Below are 16,991 nucleotides of genomic sequence, written 5' to 3' on the forward strand. Positions count from 1 at the left end.
TTCTTGGTGTTTTGGTCGGGGTGGCCGGTCTGTGGGGGTGGCCAGTCTTTGGGTGACGGACGTTATCCAGCTACAGCTGTCAACTCAAGCTAAGCTAAACCACCCTGTTGGCGATCGCGACGAGACAAGCTACGAGCAATTGCTCTGTACACACTCCTTTTACAATCCTCGTCAATGCCGCTTGTTGACCCCGTCACCATGTCGACAACACTTGTCAAGAGCGGGCCCGCCGCCCAACAACCCGCGACCAAGGCCGCCGTGCCCGCGATTCCGCTCGTCAATTCTCCTGCCGCTTTGCCCGCATCAGTCGCTCATCAGCTTTTGCTCGCTGGCCTGTTCTACTGGCGCTTCGATGCCCTGGTGGCCGATCCCGTCTCGACTCTTCAGACTGGCCTCCCAGTTGTTGCTGCCATTCAGGCTGTCTATCTTATACTGAGTCTTCCACCAGCGGGATCCTCGGGCTCGTCGAAGAAGCCTCGTCCTGGTGAGAAGAGGAAATCAGATGGACGGGAGGCAAAGGCTATTCCTGTAAGTATATGTGTTGTGCGTGAAAGCCACAAAACTAATGTCAATGGTATAGACCGCCGTTATTTCATTGCTCCTAGCTCTAATCCTGACACCGGCTCTTCATCTCCTCCTTGTCCTCTTTGGCGCGCCATTCCTTACACACGTTCCTCACACATTCTTGTGCTGCGCACATATCGCCGTCCTCGCGATTTATCCTGTCTTCTACGTTCGTGGTTCCGACCCCGTGCCTCTCCAGGCTGTCGTTGGTGTATCAGCTCCATTTGACCAGACATTTGGCGGTTTTATTGGAACAGTGGTTGGGGCTTGGCTTGGAGCTGTCCCTATTCCTCTCGATTGGGATCGCGAGTGGCAGAAGTGGCCCGTCACCATTGTTGTCGGTGCTTACATCGGATATATCGTTGGATCTCAGATCTTGGGCACCGTTTTCTTTGGAAAGCGCTGGGAAGTCACTCCTGAAATCAAGGAGGAATAAGCCATTGGTTCATGATGAGAACACTAGTGCTATTCCAAGATGCCCGTATGACAGGTAGACTGGGATTTACAGAGATATTTATGGCTGTGGATACATTGTAATGTACCGTGGCAAAAAGTTTGACATAATGAGATCGCCTACTATCATAGCGATAAGAATACATAATAATGAATACATTGCATTGGCTTGCCGCTGCTTCACTGGTGAAATAGAATTCATAGTCATGATAAATAGATGCGTCTTTGCTGTGCCATTGGCCGAAGGTGTCTTCCTTCATGCCTCTGTTTCGAGAGTAATGCTCCCCATGTCGTCTGGAGATGATATGTAGTGCACGTGAAATACCCTATACATTGTCAATATCTTGTTTGAGAGCAAGGTCTTCCATATTCTCATCATACTGCGGAAATTAGGTTATGGATATTGATATCATTGTTGAAAAATTATGCTAGCTCGCTGACTCAGGTACTGTTCATGGTCTCTCGTCCAATATAGATGGCCTGTGATATGCTTGGCACTACACTGGAGTCGATCGAGTCATGACACTATCAGATCAAGTCTCAGCATACGTAAGTACTAGTTTTCCCTCAATATCTCCAAATCAACTGGCCCTTGGCGGTCGTTCTAGTTACCTTGGCTCAGACGTAATTGGTGTATACATGGTTGGACGAATTGGATGTATGTCAAGGCATCATGTTCATTTGCTGAACGGCCTTCAGAAGGCCATATTCAGAGATTACTGGTGGAACAAACACTGATAGCTGAAAGGTTACCTAACATATGAGAGGATGGTATTGTCTCAAAACTGATCAACTTGCAATTCCAGCACCAAGTTCAATGGTCTGACGAATGGCGTTCTGACGCGCTTGACTACCTACATTGACAGGAGCCATTGGATAGAGAACGGTGATGGCTCGGCTTGCTTCTCCCAGTGCAAAAATCCCCTAGGACTGATCGCCATTGGGCGAACCGTATTCTATAACCCTGCATGTTCGGCACAGCTGGGGCCAAACTTTACAACCCCAGATTATTGATGTGCTAACACTGATATCATCGTATCATCTTCTGAGATCATAACCCAAAGTTAGACTTTGAGACGGACTCATCCTTATCGCGACGCTTTCCTTGAAAAGACCGTAAGGGAGAAGAGATTACAGGCGAGGGCCAGACTTGTCGAAATGGGGCTGGCGACTCGTCCTCTCTTGGCCCTCCACCTGCAAGTGCCGGTGAGGCCGTGATAGAGGGCTTGGAACTTCAGTTCATGCTTGGCACTGACGCGTGCGCTCGAATCTTCTGAAACGTGAGATTAACCAGCCAAGAGCCAAGCTGAGCCAGCGGAGACCAGGACAAGCCACGTCAAAATCAGGTTAATCTAGAACCTGCAGGCCAACTCAGGCGCTTATTCCCAGAGCATGACCAAAGAAAATTTTAGTAATAATCATGTTTCCCTTTTAGGCAGGGCATTTTTAATTCACCCTGTTGTAAGAGCTTGGGAGTCGGTAGACTCGGCATCTTTTAGTGGTAGTCGCCCAGTAACGTGCTGATTACGACAATTGGATGTCAGGTAATCTTGCTTGTCAGGCACACTGCATAACATCCATTCTCGAACCATGAACCGCCAGTTACGATATCAGAGAGGCTCAGAGTGGCCACAGCACATGATACACATCTATATCGAGATTTGAGGTTGAGTTTGGCATCGAGAATGAAGGATTGCGATAACTCAGCCACCGCGATTAACGAATCCTTCACATCGTCAATCACTTCGCTAATTGGCGATTGATTGAGGCTCTCCCCAGCCACACTGCGGCATTCGCCTCATGACGTACGTGGCCCGAGAAACCTTGTCAATTCCGTGACAAGTTGGTCGGGGTGATGGAAAGAAAAGCGAACGCACTTATACCATTGCTCACTGTAGTATGTTAAGCACACACAGATCAAGACTGATACAAAACTTATATGTCAAGAAATATGGATTTCTAGGACCGTCTGGCTATTGGATTTTCTCAGTTTAGAGGCTATAATACAGTCCAGCGTAGCATTTGCTGTTGTGGTATTTGTGAGGTAACCCGTTGTTTTTTCTTTCCGGACGGGCTCACCCAACTGCTAATCCTGTAAACTCATGTGCCCAAGTACAAGGTCAGGCGGGAACAGAGAAAGCAGGGCACATTTTGCTTGGCCCACGCTCTATTCTTCTTCATCGTCCCTGTGGCTTGCCTCATCCCAGTCAGTCGATGACGTAGTGCCTAGGAAAAAGGTGCAGTTGAGGTTGCGCGGACGCTTGATGTTACTTGGTCAGGGAAAGTTGGAAGCTACGGAACGAAATTGGTTTGGCAGTGATTATCTTCTCAGGTTGAATGGGTGTGTATCCGTAATGAGTGATGTGATGCCATGCCCGTCCTTGGCCCGCCCGTTTGTGACGGAGCCTTGTATAAAAGACAAACCATCTCCCTCTCAACTACGATCCTGTTCCTAACATCTCATACAAACTCTGTATAACGAAGCTATCCTTTATCTTCTCACCCTCAACCACTACCTACTATACACACCTTCCGAGTAACACCTCGCCTTCCCAACCGACAACATGCCTTTCACTGCTAGGTAAGCTCGACCTCTTCAACCACACTCGACTTCGCGACGTCATCCCGAGCGATCCGCTGTTAGGGTGAACAATCAACAAGATTATATGTACTAACACTTCTACTAACAGCGACATCTGCAAGATCCTCCTTGCCATCATCCTCCCTCCCGTGGGTGTCTTCCTCGAGCGTGGCTGCGGTGCCGACTTCTTCATCAACATCCTCCTTACCATCTTGGGTACGTTCCTCTTGTCACTCATCCCAACTTCCAATATCCAGCCGCATCCGACCCCTCCGCGGTTTCGGGCTTACCCATCCCTTCGCACATTGCTCAGCAGTTTACTAACGTTCCGCTTCAGGTTACATCCCCGGTATCATCCACGCTCTGTACATCATTCTGAAGTACTAAGCCTCTTCGCACCTCGCACCTCAGCTCTGCGGCGCTTCCCGGATTGCTTCAATGATGGCTGCCCCGCTTTCTAATCGCCCAAGACTGGTCAGCCATCGGTTGTCATTATCCACGCGACACCTTGTCTGACGGCCAAGACACCAATGACTGCCGAGCAATCCGGGCGCATGCTGTCTACCGACGACGCTGTGACGAGCTGCGCAGATTGTTTTCCTCGCTTTGATACCTTACGCTGGTATTCCGCGCTTGGCGCTGGATACTGGTTTTTACGACTGGCATGGGCGCGATTCAAGTTTCTTGTTTTCCTTTGTTTAGTTACGACATGATGGAGGCGTATGTTGGATTGGCTCTCAATGCAAAGATGCACTGGGCTTTTTAGTAATTAATTCGATACCCGTCAATCCAACAATTCCTTAACACGTCAATGTCACCGTTACCTCAACATTCACTCCGTGATATGAAGCTGAAGCAAACAACAAGTGACTGTTCATCGTCCCATTGTACAAACTTGCATCGGCAGATGTGTGTGACATGGGTCCCCTGTTCTCGACGAAAAATGCGCTACCCATAGGCGGACACTGTTCAAGACACGTCAAACTCAAACTACTAATTAGATGAAAACAGTAGCACCAAAGTACAAACTTGGCTATGTTTGGCAGTGTTTGCCTTGTCCTACATTGGTGTTGGAACTTTGGTAACATTGAGATTTTTGTAGCCCCGTTGTCAAGTCCCAGAAAGAAAGGGAAAAGGATCACTAAAGTCACGATTGCCGACTTGGGATCATTTGGCATTGTCGAGCGGGTTCATCATGGGCGATCGCTGTGGCTGTGCGTTCAATGGATTCAATTAGAAATAAGGGTGGAGCTAATATTTCAGCCTGGGCTTTTTGACTGTCCAAAAAAAGACAAGAATTAGACTAGCGAATACGCGTATCTAACTTTGCGATTGAGATTGATTCCATCATACGGTTCTAAATCGTTTGTTGAGAGCGTGGCTGAGGTTTGGCAATCGAGGTCATCTTAAAAAATGACATAATGCTTAAATGCTTGAACAAAGTCACGTGCTTTCGCTCCTTGTGACGCTATAGCGCGTCGCCACGCGTTCATCATACCGTGTACTTCACCATTGACCTCACTCTTCGATATGCCTCCAGCACCACCAGATGTAATAGAAATACCTGACGATGAAGGCACACCTTCGGAGTCTGAGGATAACATCTCGTCCTTTTCAAATTCTGCCCGGAAAAGGAAGCACGAGACTGAGATTGAAGAGAAGGTTGAGTGGACTGGAGACGAAGACGATCTACCAGCAAAGCCCAAAAAGCGTCGTGGTGGGCGAAAGTTAACTCGCAAAAAGAAAGGGGATGATGTACATGCAGAGAATGAGACACCCAAAGATGATTACGAGCTCGCAGGTTTACCTGATTATCTGATCGAGCGACGGCGCAAGTTTGACACTAAGAGGAAACTTCACCACGATAATGCTCTTATGGTACCTCCTGATTATTCGGGGATTCACTTCGAAGAAACTAGAAGACTCAGGGAGCTGGAAGAGCGACCCAAGTTCAGTGAAAGCAGTGGCATAAAACCTTCACGACCGTACAAAGATATTGAACTGCCCCAATCAGCAGGTCTCATCCCAGCGTCGATCGCCCAGTATCTTCGAGATTATCAAGTCGCTGGCGTCTCATTTCTGCACAGAAAGTTTGTCTACCAAGAAGGCGGTATCCTGGGAGATGACATGGGTCTCGGAAAGACGGTGCAAGTTGCTGCGTTTCTAGCAGTTGCGTTTGGCAAGACTGGCGACGAGCGTGACGCCAAGCGGCTGAGACAAATCCGCCAATATCCCCACAGATGGTATCCGAGAATATTGATTATTTGCCCCGGGTCTCTCATTGTGAACTGGAAGAACGAGTTAGATCGTTGGGGCTGGTGGCATACTGACCTGTTCCACGGATCCCATAAAGACGACGCATTGAGTACTGCCCGTGCAGGGCTAGTTGAAATCATGATCACCACTTATGACACATACAAGAACAGCCGAAGCTCAATCAACATGGTTCAATGGGACGCAGTGATTGCTGACGAATGTCACCGGCTGAAAGACAGATACTCAGAAACTACCAAGGCTCTCAACGAGATCAATGCGCTTTGTCGTCTTGGCCTCACTGGTACCGCGATCCAAAACCGATACGAAGAGCTCTGGACACTACTGGACTGGACTAACCCTGGACACTTCGGGACTCTGGCAGAATGGACACAAAGAGTCACCAAGCCCCTGACTGTTGGCCAGTCTCACGACGCAACGAAAGCTCAGCTCAGCCTGGCAAGAACAACAGCTGACAAACTGGTCCACAATCTGCTACCACAGTATTTCCTTCGGCGGATGAAGAGCATCATAGCGAAGCAACTACCCAAGAAAACCGACCGAGTCGTCTTCTGTCCTCTTACAGATCTCCAGAGGGAAGCATACGAGAACTTTTTGGAAAGCGCGGACATCGATCTCCTTCGCAGTCTTTCTGAGCCCTGCTGTGGAGACAAGAAGAGAGGATGGTGCTGTGATCGCCTCCTTTCTAGCGGCGTACGCTGGCAGAACATTGTTTTCCCCAGCATGATCGTGCTGCAAAAGATGGCAAATCATCTTACTCTCCTTGTGCCACAAACCACCGACTTGGAGGGGAAACACGAGTCAGATCTAAACACTCTTCGAACTTGCTTGCCTGAAGACTGGAAATACGTCTACGACAATCGGGATCGGATTAAGAATCTTGTTAATCCCGAGTTTTGTGGAAAATGGAAAGTTCTGAAGAAGTTGCTCAAATTCTGGCACTCAAATGGAGACAAGGTCCTTGTCTTCTCTCATAGTGTGCGACTTCTTCGTATCCTCCAGCATCTATTCACCAATACGAGCTACACTGTTAGCTATTTGGATGGCTCCTTGAGTTATGAACAGCGCCAGGAAGTTGTTGACACGTTCAACTCCGACCCGACACAGTTTGTCTTCCTCATTTCGACCAAAGCTGGCGGCGTGGGACTCAACATCACATCTGCGAATAAAGTCGTTATTGTTGACCCTCACTGGAATCCGTCTTATGACCTTCAAGCCCAGGATCGAGCCTATCGTATCGGCCAAACTCGTGATGTTGAGGTTTTCCGCCTTATATCGCTCGGGACAGTCGAGGAGATTGTGTATGCACGTCAGATTTACAAACAGCAGCAAGCAAACATTGGCTACACTGCGTCGTCTGAACGTCGCTACTTCAAGGGTGTCCAACAGGACACTGATCGAAAGGGTGAAATATTTGGTCTTGCCAACATCTTTACCTACCATAACGATAGTGGCTTATTGCAGGAAATTGTGAACAAGACAAATATTGCCGAAGCAAAGGCGGGCGTGCATCTTGTGGATGTCAACATGGAGCAGGCGGCCAAAGATGGAGAGGACCTTGCGGCGGTGAAGAATGAAGAAACTGATACTGAAGATGGTGGCATGAGCCAACTTGCCACTCTGCTCACAGCAGAGAACCAGCAACGAATGATCGAATCCAAAAAGGCTAAGAATAAAAAGCCAAAGAGCGACGCGATCCAAGCGATCCTCACTTCTGCGGGTGTCGAGTATACACACGACAATAGTGAGGTGATTGGAACGTCCAAAGTCGAGGAACAACTCTCACGACGGGCTGTCATGACAACATACTCATCTGGAAATGTTGATGGACAGAGTGCCCTTTTCGCGGAGAGTGATGACGAACAAGGGGACGGCCTACACAACATGTACAATCCCCCTGAAGAAGTCATGCTCCGACATTTCTGCGAAATGGCCAGAGAGTTTGGCTTCACGAATGCAACAGACTTTGCACTTGTTGTGGAGAGTTGGAGTCAAGAGGCAAGGAGAAATTGTCTAGACACTTTTTATAAGAGGAGAGCTGCGAAGCTTATACAAGAAGGCATAATCAAGGAGGAGGATGTGAAAGATACTGCTCAGGTGGACACTAAGCACGACATCGATGCCAAAGAAGAGGTCAAGGATGAGAAGAAGGATACTAAGCTGACCCCGAAAGAAGAAGACATCAAAAAGGATGACACCATACATACTTTGGTGAAGACAGAGAATACAAAAATGGAGGCCGTTGACACCAAGATGGAAGGTGAGAAGAAGATCAAGACGGAGGCTCAGGGGTCGAGTATAAGAACCTCGATATTCCTCTCAGATGACGATGATGATGACGAGCTGTGACGGGCGTTGGCGCACCGATTTGATACCCATAATGTATAACTCATATTTTGATTCCCAGCCGCGACATGGTTCCGGTAGTCGTGAAATACATACTATGGACGCCCGCTTATTTGGTTAATGTTCCAACAACATGGGGAAGAATACCAAATCTTGCCTCCCCTTCAGGCTGTGCTAGGTCAATCTTCTCCCATGGCCCGGCTTCTCTTAACGATTTCCCTATTGATCGGCAAATGCGGCACGACCCCATGACTTGTGACCACACAAGACCAGTAACCCCTATCGTTATCAGCAATTGCTTTTCTGGGCCGGATGACTGACTCACATTGATAGGCACGCAAGAGGACCCCCCTGTTCTCATTGATGCGCACATGCTCATAGGCATACCATCGACCCCCTTTCTTGAGACTCTGATACAGAAGCTTGATGTTCTTCTCAGGCTCAGGAATACTGCAGAGACACAAAATTGTGACGATGCAATCGACACTTTCTGGTTCAATGCGCCCATCCCACGCTTCTGGATCGTTGAGGGATTCAATGCCCACTGGGACAACCTCATAAATATCATCAAGGCCAATTTCCTTCACTCGCTGTCGCAGAGTTGCCGCAGACTTGGGATTTGGCTCAATACCATACACGCGAGTCAAACCGTTGCCTCCTTTTCTTCGCCTCAATTCTCCATCAGCATCTCCTTGGTTGTTCACTCCAACGTTGACTTTGGCAAACACATCCGCCCACATTCCGGTCCCCGCACCGATCTCAAGAACAACGCCGTTAATGGGCTCTCCAACAACTTCGTCTCCCATACGGCCATTTCTCACACGACCTTCGAGTAATGGAATGACACGGCTCTCTGCGTTGGCTTTTACCTGCGGCCCGATGAAAGCCCAAAAGTTGCCGAACCAAACATCCTTGAAGCGGGATGGCGAGAACAAAGTTCGGAAGTCCTTGTTTCTGATAACCTCGAGAAGAGTGCCGGGAAGGAAACGCATAGCAATTCCCATGAAAAGATAGGGGCCAGTGAGGCACTCTATGAGCTCCTTGAGGGTTGAAAGAACTGCCATGATGCGCAATGAGTCACAGTGATCTAAGCACGGAGACCGTGAAACGTGCGTATGCGGGTGCTATATAAGGAAGAAGAATTGCTTTATATAGAGTAGGATGGGGGACTTTTGACTTAGACGCCCACACGGGACTCGGCTCGTTTTGTAAGTTCTCCGCCGCCCGGATACGGAGCCGAGCGGGGCCGAAGGCGCCCAACAGCAATCATGAGTGTCACTGTATCGTTCTTAGCATATCAACTGTGTGGTGTAGCATGATATTGTTTCTGCAGAGTGTGGAGGTACTTTTGCAGATGCTGATCCTGGAAACACGTCTCTCCCAAACAGAATTATGGTCCTGGTTTAGCTTATATCCAACTATCTTGGCCAACCTCTATTTGAGATTTGAGCTGCCCGAGACAATTATTCTTGTCCAAGAGGATCTCTGAACAATGGCTCAGGACTTGCCCTCATGTCGTTCATGACGCCATCCAGGTAAGATTTTGGTTGATCCAAGGGGGTGTCAAGGCAGAAACACGGAGAACATTATCTGAAAGCCAAGGGGGGAGGAAAAGGAGCTGCCCGTTTCATCTGCCACAGTTGTACTTCCCATACGACAAGAACGCTGCGTCGAGATTTGACCAAAAGTCTATTATCGCAAATAGAGCCATTCTCAAACTTTTGAATCATCATGGCGGAATCCTCCAAAGAAGAACACATACAAAGACGCCCAAACTCCCAATTGCCCATGCATTTCCCTCCTTCTCCCCCTCCACTTTCCACCTGTTGCCATCCAAATGGCCACATCATAGCAATTCAAAATCGTCCAGCTGGTCGCGGTACTTCATGATGTTCCTCTTGATCTTGCTGCCCACAGTCCATGTCACAAAGTCCTCCATGCCTCTTGTGACCAAGTATGCAGGATCCGTGACTGTTTCTGTACCCACACGCACATGGCCCTGCTCAATCATCTTCGTAGCCGCCTGCACGGTCTCAGCCATGCGCAGTCTTGTCATCAGCACAGGCAAGCGACGGCGCGCAAAGGCGCTGACGGTAACGCTGTTCTCGACAGCAGAAAGCTTGGAGGCGCTAGAAAGGACACCCATGTCGTAAAGCTTGTTGAGGAGGAGTTCTTCGTGCTTGCGGCGTGTTGCGTTCTCGGGAGGGAGGAGGGAAAGGCGATGAGCGAGCTGGCGCAGAGACTGCGATTGTTAGTACAATGAATCTGCGCCTGATATAGAAGTGACTTAGACTTACGCCGCAAAGACGGTTATACTTGTGATAGTCCTCGGGCTTCTGGATCATGTACCGTCGCATGACGGCCTTGTCGCGATGGCCATTGTCGGATTTGTATGTGATGAAGTCTGTCTTTCGGAGGAGCTTCTGCTCGTGATGCTTGAGTTTTCGGACCATGATCGCGGTATTTGTTCGCCCCCAAGTACTAAAAACTCCGTAATCCCCGCTTGATGGTTTGTTTTCTGTGTCGGCGCAGTTGTTGGTAGAGGTAATCGTTGCTGTCCCGCGATATAAAAGTTCAAGGCTGGAGGAGAAAACGATAAAATCTGAGTGGAGTCGCGGAATCTGCCCCGCCGCATTCCGCTTGGTCGAAAAACCTCCAACGATCGAACATCACCAAAATCAGCTCTAGAGCCTCGCAACCGCCAATCCGACCGACGGCTTCAATTGCGACCGCCCAAAATGCCTCCTCAACTACCGACGGCCTCGACGGCCTCGACGGCCTCGACGATTGCGCGCAGCGTCATCCGTCCCTTTTCCACCACAGCAGCTACTGCAGCTCCCGGCCGACACCCCCCCTCCGGTGGACACGCCAACCGTCTTGCTGGTCTAAATGCCAGCAACAGCAAGGGAGGACTTGGTCGAGGAGGTCGAGGAGACGCTGCTGCGAGACTCTTGGAGCGATTCAAGACGCGGACAAACACGTACACTATGGAGAAGACTGCGCAGATGGAGTTTCTCAAGAACCAGAAGATGTCAAACGATTTCCTCAAGCAGATGCCCAGACGATGGGAGGCTGGTGACGTCTACTCGCCGCATGATCTGAGCCCTGTCGAGATGCAGAAGTGGAGGAAGAAGACTGTGCGGAACAATGATGTTATCGATGCTCTTGGAATCAGCCCTCTTGATATGTACAAGGTGCGTGCATATCGCCCACCAATTGTTACACATACTAACATTTCGCCCAGAACTTCTCTCTTATCGAGCACTTCACATCAACCTCTGGAATGATCAACCACTCCAATCTCACACGTCTTCGGCCCGTCAACCAGCGCAAGGTGGCCAAGATGGTTCGCCGAGTACAGGGCATGGGCATCTACCCCAGCGTACACGCTCACCCTGAGATGCTCCGAGATCAATTCTTCTCACGCCACAAGTAGACCAGTCGTATATAGAAAGGGGAAAACGACTTGTTCTGTGCCGGCGTTTATGTTGTCTGGGATGATTGATGTCATGGTCATTATTTTTTGGTCATATGTATAACAGCCTCAACCTCTATGTAACATATTGATACAATTGTCTACATCCAAACATCTCTTCGTTTTATGCAAAATCCTTGTGATACATTCAAGCTCTTATTACCCTGTTGAGCTTGTATTGGCACAGCGAGTCTTTGTTGAGTCGCTTACCCTTGGACTCGAGGCTAGCCCATGCTTCAGGGTACCTCGCCTGAGCCCAGCTTTTGAAATTCGATTGCAGCGTCTGCCCTGGTAAAGCATTGAAAGCAATGCCCAGTCTAGTTCATGTCAGCGATTTGTTATATCAGTAGGAGATGGTATTGGAGCTCACGTCATTGCATCTGGCTCGCCCGCAGTCGCCAAGCTCATTCGCATAACAAGATCCTTAACCCCCGCCTCCTCTCCACTGCCAGCAACAGCACCAACATATGCGTTGTATACTGCCGGTGGCACATCAATGTCCATACTTTTTATCCGCTTCCAGATGATGTGTGCTTGGCTTGCACCATTCGGTGTACGCTCAAGAGCCCAGAACACAGCTTCTAAACTGGCATAAGAAGGTCCTTCTTGGGAGGCTGTGATCGCTTGCCAAAAGTCCATTGCCTGGGTAGTCTTCCCGCAGGCCGCATGAGCCAATAGGAGAGAAGTATAGAGCTGGGTGTTGGGCTCAACTGTTGTATCCATCTTGAGCATGTTGTGGACGATGTCCAGAGGCTCTTCATCTGGACATCGTGATAAACCCTCAAAACATGATATATATGTCTCGCGCTTGGGGTGGTAGTCGCTATTTCGGTGCTGTCGCATGTGACCAAAGACATGGGATGCCATATCTGGACGTTTTCGCTCAAAAAAGGCCTCCATCAGCTGTACACGGTGCTCAAAGCTAAGATCCTGGAAGAACTGCCGTAAAATCTGATACCCGTTCCATGCTCGTGAAGTGCTAGTTTCGCGATTCACACAGAATTGGGTGAATGCATCTTGAATGACCTCTCGCTCCGCTGCGCTGAATTGGAACGAGTGGACGGATAATATGTCCATAACCTCGTAGTGCTGCTCATTCTCCAAGAATCGGATACACAGCGAAGCCACTGTTTCTGGCTCAAGGAGCACCTGGTTCTCCTCACACATTTCGATAATCTCGCCGATGATCTTGAAATTTGGTGTCGATTGCGTCGTGAGAGTCATCATATACTCATTTACAAGTCGACCGAAATCCCACCAGAGATCAGGTTGAACATGCCAGGGCTCGTGGTGTGTGACTTTCTTGTATGCTGCATGAACTCCCGGCAGATAGCCTGCATGAAGTCGCATCTCCATGAGGATAAGGTGAGATTCGCCGTCCAGCGGGAGACCCCTATCTGTAGCAAGCGAGAGAATCTCCTCAGCTAACAACGAGTCGTTCATTCCCAGAGCAGCTCGGAGAAGACTGTTAATAGTGGCTGTGGTGGTCTTGATAGCTTCCTGAGAACTATCCATGTGGGATATCATCTTTTCCACCTCTGGTAAGCCTTTGCCAATGATGAGAATCGCCTGCAACAGGCTATCCCAGTAATGCTGCTCCGGCTTCTCGTTGAGCTTGTTGCCGATCTCAAGGAAAAAAGGAACCGCCCATTCTTGCAGGTTGTTGCGGGCAGCAAAAGAAGCAATTAGGGGTATAATCTTGTTTGACGGACTTCCAGATGAGAGTGGTTTCTCGAACCATTGCTTTGTCTCGGAGACTCGGTTGTTCTGGGCATAATAAGTGACCAGCACGCGCTGAAGGTGCTTGTCATAGGGGTAGCCGTTCTTCTCGGCATAGTTGATCAGCTCGACAAGGTCCTCTTCACAGCCGTCCCTGGCAAGTCCATCCGCTAAGGATAATATCGGATTTTTCGTCTTCTTCTTGCAGAATTCCATGACATCGTTCCATTTTGCGTAGGCAATCTCGAGAGCTTCTTTCGATCCACCAAAGGTGCATAGCACAGTGAGGTACTGTGACCATATTGAACCACTAGTCACCCAGTTTGGCTTCTGCAGATTCGGGTTATTGATGGCGGACCAAAGGGTTCTGGCGAAATCTAAATGATGCTCGGTTCTCTCACGAGGTCGGAGGCTCTCGAGAGCAGTGAGGGCTTTCAGAATCTCGGAGATCTCAATCTTGGCCTGGGTCGGAAATTCGCGTTCTTTAATAAGATATTCGAGGAGTCGACGGCATTGCATCGCTTGTGTACCGTTCAATGCCATTCGGCTTGACAGCTTTCCTTCGAAGAAAGATTTCCATGCCTGGATAAGCTCTTCTGCAGGTGGAGGCCGTAAATTGTCGAGCATGCGACTCCTCCAAATCATAATCTTCTGCCATCCTGGTTCGAACTCGGGTTGACGAATCTCGCGAGGGGCTTTGGCGAATAGGCCGTCGAGGAAGAATCGTCTCGAATAACCATTGTTGATTGTTCTAGGTGCACATCTTCGTCGAAGGGGAGCCGAATAGACAGCGCAAGACGGGGATCGGACTTGTTGGATAAGGATCCGTCGAGCATGGCGGGCCAATTGCGCCCTCATGATGGAATTAGTCTATGAGGAGGAGAATCTGAGGAAATTAGCCATTGCTTGACACGGGCGATGTCGATTGATCCTTACAGAAGCATGTTTGAAACAACACATTCACAAATGGTAGCGGGAATGGACTCGGCAATTGGGAAGCTCAAAATCCGATCGCAACACTTGGATTTTGGAGTTGAAGGCGGAATATCAGTCGCCGATATTTATCCGATGTTTAATGACATCGAAATATATCCACCTGGAATACGTTATTTAACGACATGCTTTTCATAAGAGCGTCTCTTGTTGTTTTTCTAAAATTATTGACTTCTCTCAATGGGAAGATTATAGTAGCCAGGTAGGCTCAAACTTGTTCAGATTCATGGAAGCTTGACCCTTGGTCATTGTCTGTGCAAACATTTTAAGTTTTGATGGCACCAGCACATGGGTTGAGATACCAAGCGAGTCACTGTGAGTTACATGATGGGCCCTCAGATCCAACTGTGACCCAGACTTCATAAGATAATATTCTGTCGTTCTGGTCAGTTCAATGGCCATAGAGTTCTACCCGGGCTTAAGTCCGATGAAGCACAACCGTGGATCTACGTCATGAAGCTAACCCTGATAAGTAGCTTATAGGAGCTTCAACTCCTTCAACTCCTTTCGTTATCACGGCATCGTGATCGGTGGTCAAAGGCTGAAACGCACAATATTATTAATCCACCAATGCCTTGTCCTGGCCAGTAAACAAATGTCTCGGATGATGATCCGATTAAACTCTCATGGCGCTCATTTGACTGTAACTATCTACCAAGATCATACCCCGCCCGAAGCCGCAGGCGTTGGTGGGGTGCTATGATGAGCTGCAGGTCGCGGAAAGGCACGACAATAAAGAGCTGGAGTTTACGAGTCACATCTCCGAAGCAAATCCTTTCCGAGGAACTATAAAGAGCTTCACCCCTCCATCTTCCATCTACTAGTAGTCTTGAATTAAAACACTTACAAACACCATCGACCGTCGCAATGCCTCTCGTAACCCAGAACGTCAAGCCTCGTGTTATCCTGGGTCTAATGACCTTTGGACCCCCTGGTAGTGAACAGCTCGACGCGCGTATCTTTGACCCTGAAACTTACAATAAGGCTCTTGACATCTTTCAAAGTAAGGGTTACAACGAAGTCGACACTGCCCGCGTCTATGTTGGCGGCAAACAGGAGGGCTGGACTGGCTCGCAGACCAACTGGAAAGAGAGAGGACTTACTGTGGACACAAAGGTCAAGTATCCTGTCCAGCCTGGCGAGAACACATACGACAAGGTCATCGAGTCGGTTGAGACCAGTCTGAAGGAGCTGGGAACTGACTGCATCGATGTAAGTGGCATGCCCCGATAAGCTTAGTTGCATGCACTAACACGCCCATTAGCTGCTCTACCTCCATCGTCCTGACCGCGGCACTCCTTTCCAAGAAACCCTCGAAGCTATCAACAAGCTACACAAGGATGGGAAGTTCGTCAAGTTCGGTATCAGCAACTTCACGGCGTACGAGGTCGCAGAAGTTGTCATGATTTGCAAGTACAACAACTGGGTCCGGCCCACGGTCTACCAGGGCATGTACAACTGTCTCACCCGTTCCATCGAGGCAGAGCTTTTTGTAGCCTGCAGGAGATACGGCCTCGACATCGTTGTGTACAACCCAATCGCTGGCGGTCTCCTGTCTGGCAAGATCAAGTCGATGGACATCAAGCCCGAGAGCGGCCGCTTTTCTGATCAGAGCAAGATTGGTACGGCATATCGCCAGCGATACTTCAGAGAGAGCACATTCAAGGCTCTGAAGGCTATTGAGGAAGCTACGGAGAAGAACGGACTGAGCATGCTTGAGACAGCATTGCGATGGATAATCCACCACTCCGGACTAAAAGTCACAAACGGTAACGATGGAATTATCATTGGTATGTCTAACATCCAGCAGCTCGAGCAGAACCTTGAGCTCGTTGAAAAGGGACCTCTGCCCGACGAGGTGGTAAAGGCACTTGACCAGGCGTGGCTGTACTCCAAGGCAGATACGGCCAACTACTGGCATGGGGATTTGGAGTATACATATGATGTACACGAGGCTCTGTTTGGTGCGTCGGCCAAGTAAAATAGCAATAGGCAGAAGTAATACAGAGCTTGGTATAGACTACCTAGACCCTTGAATATAAACCCACGTGCTGTCAGTCATTTCTGTTGGTGGCATGCTGATACCGTTCACAAAGGTTGTCTTGGTTTTGGGGGCGCGTGGAGAGAAGGCGGAGGGCACATGACCGAAGGCGTCATTTGTTTGCAGGACAAGATAAGAGCAAGGTAGCATCTAATGCAATCAGATCTTAAAGAGATCCAAGAGACAGGTCAAAACCTGTTGTAGGTACAAAGTAGGAATGTCATTTTGTACCACGCATAAGCTTATTCCCGCACGTGGGAGCAGAGAGTTTAATCTCAGTTGCTAGTGAATACTTTCAACGGTTAACGGTAACTTATTCGCCGTGACATTTCACCTGTAACTGCGATAACCTCACTGAGTCGCTAGCAACAATCTCATCAACGGTCATGATTCTACCTAAACAATCACCTCATGGTTTACCATTTTTAGCCTGTTCTCCAGTGGATTCCAGGCTCAACAATGACGGCACCGTGCTGGAAACCCCCCCGCGCTGTTGGTCCCCTGCGCTACAGCGGAGTAAGCCCCCTGCAAAACCGGGGTCTCGA

The 16,991-nt window shown here is 49.0% G+C and overlaps 8 protein-coding genes across 8 annotated transcripts; 5 read left to right on the forward strand and 3 right to left on the reverse strand.

Moving 5' to 3' along the window:
- The first annotated feature begins 61 nt into the window (after window positions 1-61).
- Window positions 62-1,206, forward strand: FOIG_07398 (glycosylphosphatidylinositol anchor biosynthesis protein 11). Its single transcript, XM_031206965.1, has 2 exons — window positions 62-528; window positions 581-1,206. The coding sequence occupies exons 1-2, from the start codon at window positions 175-177 to the stop codon at window positions 998-1,000; spliced, it is 774 nt and encodes a 257-aa protein (XP_031064084.1). The 5' UTR covers window positions 62-174; the 3' UTR covers window positions 1,001-1,206.
- A 2,375-nt stretch (window positions 1,207-3,581) lies between these two features.
- On the forward strand, window positions 3,582-3,985 carry FOIG_07399 (plasma membrane proteolipid 3; the record flags this gene model as incomplete). Its single annotated transcript, XM_031206966.1, has 3 exons — window positions 3,582-3,598; window positions 3,708-3,814; window positions 3,936-3,985. 3 exons carry the CDS (start codon window positions 3,582-3,584, stop codon window positions 3,983-3,985), a joined length of 174 nt encoding a protein of 57 aa, XP_031064085.1.
- Window positions 3,986-5,128: 1,143 nt separating this feature from the next.
- On the forward strand, window positions 5,129-8,221 carry FOIG_07400 (uncharacterized protein; the record flags this gene model as incomplete). The annotated part of the gene is made up of 1 exon (XM_031206967.1): window positions 5,129-8,221. One exon carries the CDS (start codon window positions 5,129-5,131, stop codon window positions 8,219-8,221), a length of 3,093 nt encoding a protein of 1,030 aa, XP_031064086.1.
- On the reverse strand, window positions 7,805-9,435 carry FOIG_07401 (uncharacterized protein). Its single transcript, XM_031206968.1, has 2 exons — window positions 8,544-9,435; window positions 7,805-8,497 (listed from the first exon to the last, which is right to left on the reverse strand). Exons 1-2 carry the CDS (start codon window positions 9,280-9,282, stop codon window positions 8,328-8,330), a joined length of 909 nt encoding a protein of 302 aa, XP_031064087.1. The 5' UTR covers window positions 9,283-9,435; the 3' UTR covers window positions 7,805-8,327.
- An 81-nt stretch (window positions 9,436-9,516) lies between these two features.
- Window positions 9,517-11,207, reverse strand: FOIG_07402 (U3 small nucleolar ribonucleoprotein IMP3). Its single transcript, XM_031206969.1, has 2 exons — window positions 10,516-11,207; window positions 9,517-10,460 (listed from the first exon to the last, which is right to left on the reverse strand). The coding sequence occupies exons 1-2, from the start codon at window positions 10,669-10,671 to the stop codon at window positions 10,065-10,067; spliced, it is 552 nt and encodes a 183-aa protein (XP_031064088.1). The 5' UTR covers window positions 10,672-11,207; the 3' UTR covers window positions 9,517-10,064.
- On the forward strand, window positions 10,830-11,825 carry FOIG_07403 (uncharacterized protein). The gene is made up of 2 exons (XM_031206970.1): window positions 10,830-11,412; window positions 11,463-11,825. The coding sequence occupies exons 1-2, from the start codon at window positions 10,957-10,959 to the stop codon at window positions 11,652-11,654; spliced, it is 648 nt and encodes a 215-aa protein (XP_031064089.1). The 5' UTR covers window positions 10,830-10,956; the 3' UTR covers window positions 11,655-11,825.
- FOIG_07404 (uncharacterized protein) lies at window positions 11,709-14,474 on the reverse strand. Its single transcript, XM_031206971.1, has 3 exons — window positions 14,349-14,474; window positions 12,064-14,298; window positions 11,709-12,010 (listed from the first exon to the last, which is right to left on the reverse strand). The coding sequence occupies exons 2-3, from the start codon at window positions 14,268-14,270 to the stop codon at window positions 11,842-11,844; spliced, it is 2,376 nt and encodes a 791-aa protein (XP_031064090.1). The 5' UTR covers window positions 14,271-14,298; window positions 14,349-14,474; the 3' UTR covers window positions 11,709-11,841.
- Window positions 14,475-14,545: 71 nt separating this feature from the next.
- Window positions 14,546-16,594, forward strand: FOIG_07405 (oxidoreductase). Its single transcript, XM_031206972.1, has 3 exons — window positions 14,546-14,720; window positions 14,879-15,617; window positions 15,670-16,594. Exons 2-3 carry the CDS (start codon window positions 15,273-15,275, stop codon window positions 16,384-16,386), a joined length of 1,062 nt encoding a protein of 353 aa, XP_031064091.1. The 5' UTR covers window positions 14,546-14,720; window positions 14,879-15,272; the 3' UTR covers window positions 16,387-16,594.
- Window positions 16,595-16,991: the final 397 nt, after the last annotated feature.

Source organism: Fusarium odoratissimum (genome assembly GCF_000260195.1).
Source record: "Fusarium odoratissimum NRRL 54006 unplaced genomic scaffold supercont1.10, whole genome shotgun sequence".
Taxonomy (NCBI): domain Eukaryota; kingdom Fungi; phylum Ascomycota; class Sordariomycetes; order Hypocreales; family Nectriaceae; genus Fusarium; species Fusarium odoratissimum.

What these genes read in the sequence shown, in the direction of transcription:
- FOIG_07403 (XM_031206970.1), top strand. Translation starts at nt 10,957, where the DNA reads ATGCCTCCTCAACTACCGACGGCCTCGACGGCCTCGACGGCCTCGACG. An exon ending in GCCCTCTTGATATGTACAAG is followed by an intron (nt 11,413 to 11,462) that starts GTGCGTGCATAT and finishes CATTTCGCCCAG; the next exon opens with AACTTCTCTCTTATCGAGCA.
- FOIG_07401 (XM_031206968.1), bottom strand. Translation starts at nt 9,282, where the DNA reads ATGGCAGTTCTTTCAACCCTCAAGGAGCTCATAGAGTGCCTCACTGGC. An exon ending in CCTCTTGCGTGCCTATCAAT is followed by an intron (nt 8,498 to 8,543) that starts GTGAGTCAGTCA and finishes TGATAACGATAG; the next exon opens with GGGTTACTGGTCTTGTGTGG.
- FOIG_07404 (XM_031206971.1), bottom strand. Translation starts at nt 14,270, where the DNA reads ATGAGGGCGCAATTGGCCCGCCATGCTCGACGGATCCTTATCCAACAA. An exon ending in GGCGAGCCAGATGCAATGAC is followed by an intron (nt 12,011 to 12,063) that starts GTGAGCTCCAAT and finishes GACATGAACTAG; the next exon opens with ACTGGGCATTGCTTTCAATG.
- FOIG_07402 (XM_031206969.1), bottom strand. Translation starts at nt 10,671, where the DNA reads ATGGTCCGAAAACTCAAGCATCACGAGCAGAAGCTCCTCCGAAAGACA. An exon ending in AGTATAACCGTCTTTGCGGC is followed by an intron (nt 10,461 to 10,515) that starts GTAAGTCTAAGT and finishes TAACAATCGCAG; the next exon opens with TCTCTGCGCCAGCTCGCTCA.
- FOIG_07405 (XM_031206972.1), top strand. Translation starts at nt 15,273, where the DNA reads ATGCCTCTCGTAACCCAGAACGTCAAGCCTCGTGTTATCCTGGGTCTA. An exon ending in TGGGAACTGACTGCATCGAT is followed by an intron (nt 15,618 to 15,669) that starts GTAAGTGGCATG and finishes CACGCCCATTAG; the next exon opens with CTGCTCTACCTCCATCGTCC.
- FOIG_07398 (XM_031206965.1), top strand. Translation starts at nt 175, where the DNA reads ATGCCGCTTGTTGACCCCGTCACCATGTCGACAACACTTGTCAAGAGC. An exon ending in GGGAGGCAAAGGCTATTCCT is followed by an intron (nt 529 to 580) that starts GTAAGTATATGT and finishes TCAATGGTATAG; the next exon opens with ACCGCCGTTATTTCATTGCT.